Raw genomic sequence first — 3,895 nt, forward strand, 5'->3', positions numbered from 1 at the left:
TCATGGCGTAGGGAGTAAGGTTACACTAACGATAGTGGTTTTGGTGGTGTCTGCGAAGATGAAAGGGTTTCATGGTGTTGTGCGGGTGGTGGTGCTCGCGGTTGCCGTGTGGTTTTGGCAACAAGATAACGATAACAATGGTGGTTTCAGTGATGTGGTGGAGATAATAGTTGTGATTCCGACGAATTGGTAACCCCTGTTATTCCGTTTCTCTGTGATGTTAATTGAAATGGTTTTTTTATTAGGAATTTTTTTCTTTTTGTTAAAAATGTTTTGGTTCTATGAGCCCAAATTTGCGTTTTGGTTTTTTATGTGTTTTTTTATAAAATGAATTTGGAAAAGATTGAGTGTATTTCTTTACATGTTTGTGCCATGTTGTTTTTACTAAAAACCCTCTTATGGTTTACTCCTCTATAACAAATTACAAGCAAATTTTATTTTTTAGATTCATTAAATAATTAATGTACCGGGTCTATTATACACCCGGTACACTAATTATTTTAATTAATCTAAAAAACAAAATGTGCTTACAGTTTGTTACGGAGGATTATGTTTCTTTAATAATTTTTCAGGTTCAGTTCTCCATCCTGCCACATCTGATGCGCTGCTATGGACACCCTGACCTAGAAAATTGCAAAGTGTTTTTACCTAGTAATGTTGCGAGGTGATTTACACCTACCACCTATGTGAGGTGATTTTCACCAGTAAAAAATTGCGATTATCATTTTTGCGGGATGTTGGCAGTCTCGCAAGTTTGGAGGCCGCCTCACAAGTTTTGAGTTATGGGGGGTTTTTAAGAGTTGTGAGGTGATTTTCACCTTGCAAGTTGCAATTTTTTTAGTGACTCATCACGTAAATATGTCTTTCCAATCAATTTCACTGAATTTGTAACCAAATTCATCTCACCAGAACCTTTAAACAATAGCATCATCAAAAGTTACTCGTTCCATTGCTCAACGACTAGCCACAATAGCAACCAACACTGTCGAAAATCATCTTCCACCTACTCTTCTTGTTCCAGAGCCAAATCTTGTGCGATCTAGTAAACTCTTCAACCTCCCATGGAATAGAAGGAATAATGAGATAAAATATAATTTTTTTTTTCTTATACAAAATAACTAGTTTAATGAAATCTCTTTTAAGTTTTCATATGCATTTTGTAATAAATAATTTTATAAATATTAATTAACTCCCTGTTAAACTATAAATTTATTAAGTTATATCGATTATCAACAAATATAATAAATATAAAATTGAGTAAAGTATATTAAAAATTATCTACTATACTAAGTTGAATAGTTGACGAAAGATCAAGGAGCAAATTAAATTAGCTAAAAACACCCACCTTAGTTATTATTGCCTAAGCTCCACAATCTTGACATTCTTTTGCCATTTGACAAAGCGACTCATGAGAAGAACCAAACATAGACAAAGCTTTCTCTCCACTTACCTTATACTCCTTAACTTTCACCCTCATAGCTACACCTTCTTCATCCACCATCACTCTTCTAATCAACTTCGCTATCTCTTCCCTACAAACAACACCTCCCTCCGCCGCAGTCGCCCGCACCGCAACACCAAGCTCCTCACACAACATAGTGGCATTCATGTTTTGCTCTGCATAAAGCGGCCAAGCAACCATTGGAACACCGCTAAGGATACTCTCCAACACAGAATTCCAACCGCAATGCGTCACGAAACCACCCGTCGCAGGATGTTTCAAAATCTCAGCCTGTGGGGCCCATGTTGGGATACATATCCCAACTTCCTTTGTCCTGCTCAAAAACCCCTCAGGCAAATAATCCACCATCGTCGATCCATTACCACCATTCACCGCTTCGAAATACGCCGCAGATGCATCGTTTTTCGAGGGCTGTCGCACCACCCAAACAAACTTCTGCTCACTCAACTCTAACCCGTAAGCCAATTCCCTCGTCTGAACTTCCGACAGAGTCCCACCACTCCCGAACGACAGAAAAATCACAGACTCAGCAGTTTGCCGGTCGAGCCAATTTGAAATTAAATTCTCATTCTCCCTCTTCTCCTTCGGTTCAACAGTTCTTACAAGCGGTCCAACCGGATAAACCGGTCCTTTCGCAAATCGTCCTAAAATCTCATTATCAATAACAGCCTTAGTAGCTCCCGGCTCAAGATCTTGCCACGTGTTGATCAGAATCCCATCAACGGATAATATCTCCTTTGCATTGTTAACGAAACCATCATGAGTAGGTCCCCATGGGGAATGAAACAGTGTATCCTCAAATCGAACCGGTTCACAACCCGGAATCAAAAGCGGTTCGTGATCCTTAGCATGTCTTGAAAACGCTTCGTTGGTGATGAAAGGAACAGATATGAAAACCGCAGAAAACCAAGCGTTGGTGGTAAAGAAAACGTAGGTAGACATGTTTAGATCACGTGCCATGGGTAAAGCCATAGTACCGAAGATGTCCACGATAAGAACCGATGGTGGAAACTTCATGGATAAGATTTTGGATCGAATAAAAGGAAGCGATTCAATCATAGTTAAAATGATTCTGGCACCTAAGGGTGAGGAGTCGCTTGGGTCAATTTTGTCGGAAACATCGACAGGAGGTGTAGCAATGATGTTGAGGCCATTAATGTGGGATGTTTGTTGAAGTAAAGATGATTTTATTGTGTCTGAGGAATCGGTGGTGGCTATGACGACGAAGATGGTGACTTCGAAACCGTGGTGAGTGGTAAGACGTTTACCTAATTCGACTGTGGGAATTAGGTGTCCCATACCAGGGCTGGCTAGAAGAACTGCATGAGTTTTTGTGGTCACCATGGTTGTAAGAGAAATGGAATCTACAGTTTCTTTTCCTCTTATAGACGGAGGTGTTTCTTGCTTGTATTGTTGGTGTAGTGTTGGTTCATGAAGAAAATGAAGGGGTATTTATGAAGTATGGTCATTTAGCCAAACTCGTATTAATGATTATAAATGTTATTTGATTCATAAAATTAAAAGTATGTACGTTACTAAAAACTTTTACCAATTACCAACTGAAATAATTAAAGTTTTTTTTTTGAGTTAGACAAATGTTAAAAGTGCTTCAAAAATATATATGTTAAAAAATCAATATAAAATATTCTTTTAGAAAATAAATAATGGATGATTTGATTGGCTAAAAAACAATGGACAGAACAAAATATTACCTCTGGTCAAAAAAAAAAAATTTACACTTTATATACATTGAATAATTAATATAAAAAACAATATATAAATCAAATACATTAATTATTTCATGAATTTAAAAAAATAAGTTTTTTTTATAAATAAGAATAGATTAAATAATTTTTTTCTGTGTTTGATGAAAAACTATCGGACAAAACAAATTACAATTGCAAGAGATTAAACATAAATATGAATTCTTATGAACAATAAATATGAAATAATTTTTTTGGTTCAAAACATAAATTATCAAAATACTAATTTCTCTTTTCAAAATTATATAAAAAAAATGTCACTCACACTCTCTCCCTACTTACCAATTTAATAAAAAAAATTGGTTAATTGTTAAATCGATTTAGAGTAGTTTGGGTTTATAAACAAGTTTTATAATATAAACCGATTATATATATATATATATATATATATATATATATATATATATATATATATATATATATATATATATATATATATATATATATATATATATATATATATATATATATATATATATATATATATATATATATATATATTTCATCTCTTTAAGTTTGTTTTTTATTTATTTACTCTCTCTTCATAATTTTCTCCTCCTTCTTAATAATTAATATTTTATATATAAATAAATAATATTAACTAAAGTTTAATTATTTTGTCCAATACATAGACATGTCAAACAAAGTAAACAAAAAAGAACAAAAACGT

The 3,895-nt window shown here is 34.0% G+C and overlaps 1 protein-coding gene across 1 annotated transcript; it reads right to left on the reverse strand.

Moving 5' to 3' along the window:
* Positions 1-1,265: 1,265 nt before the first annotated feature.
* LOC131646803 (UDP-glycosyltransferase 72E1-like) lies at positions 1,266-2,957 on the reverse strand. The gene has a single exon (XM_058916764.1). It carries the CDS (start codon positions 2,804-2,806, stop codon positions 1,361-1,363), a length of 1,446 nt encoding a protein of 481 aa, XP_058772747.1. The 5' UTR covers positions 2,807-2,957; the 3' UTR covers positions 1,266-1,360.
* Positions 2,958-3,895: the final 938 nt, after the last annotated feature.

Source organism: Vicia villosa, linkage group LG2 (genome assembly GCF_029867415.1).
Source record: "Vicia villosa cultivar HV-30 ecotype Madison, WI linkage group LG2, Vvil1.0, whole genome shotgun sequence".
Lineage (NCBI taxonomy): Eukaryota > Viridiplantae > Streptophyta > Magnoliopsida > Fabales > Fabaceae > Vicia > Vicia villosa.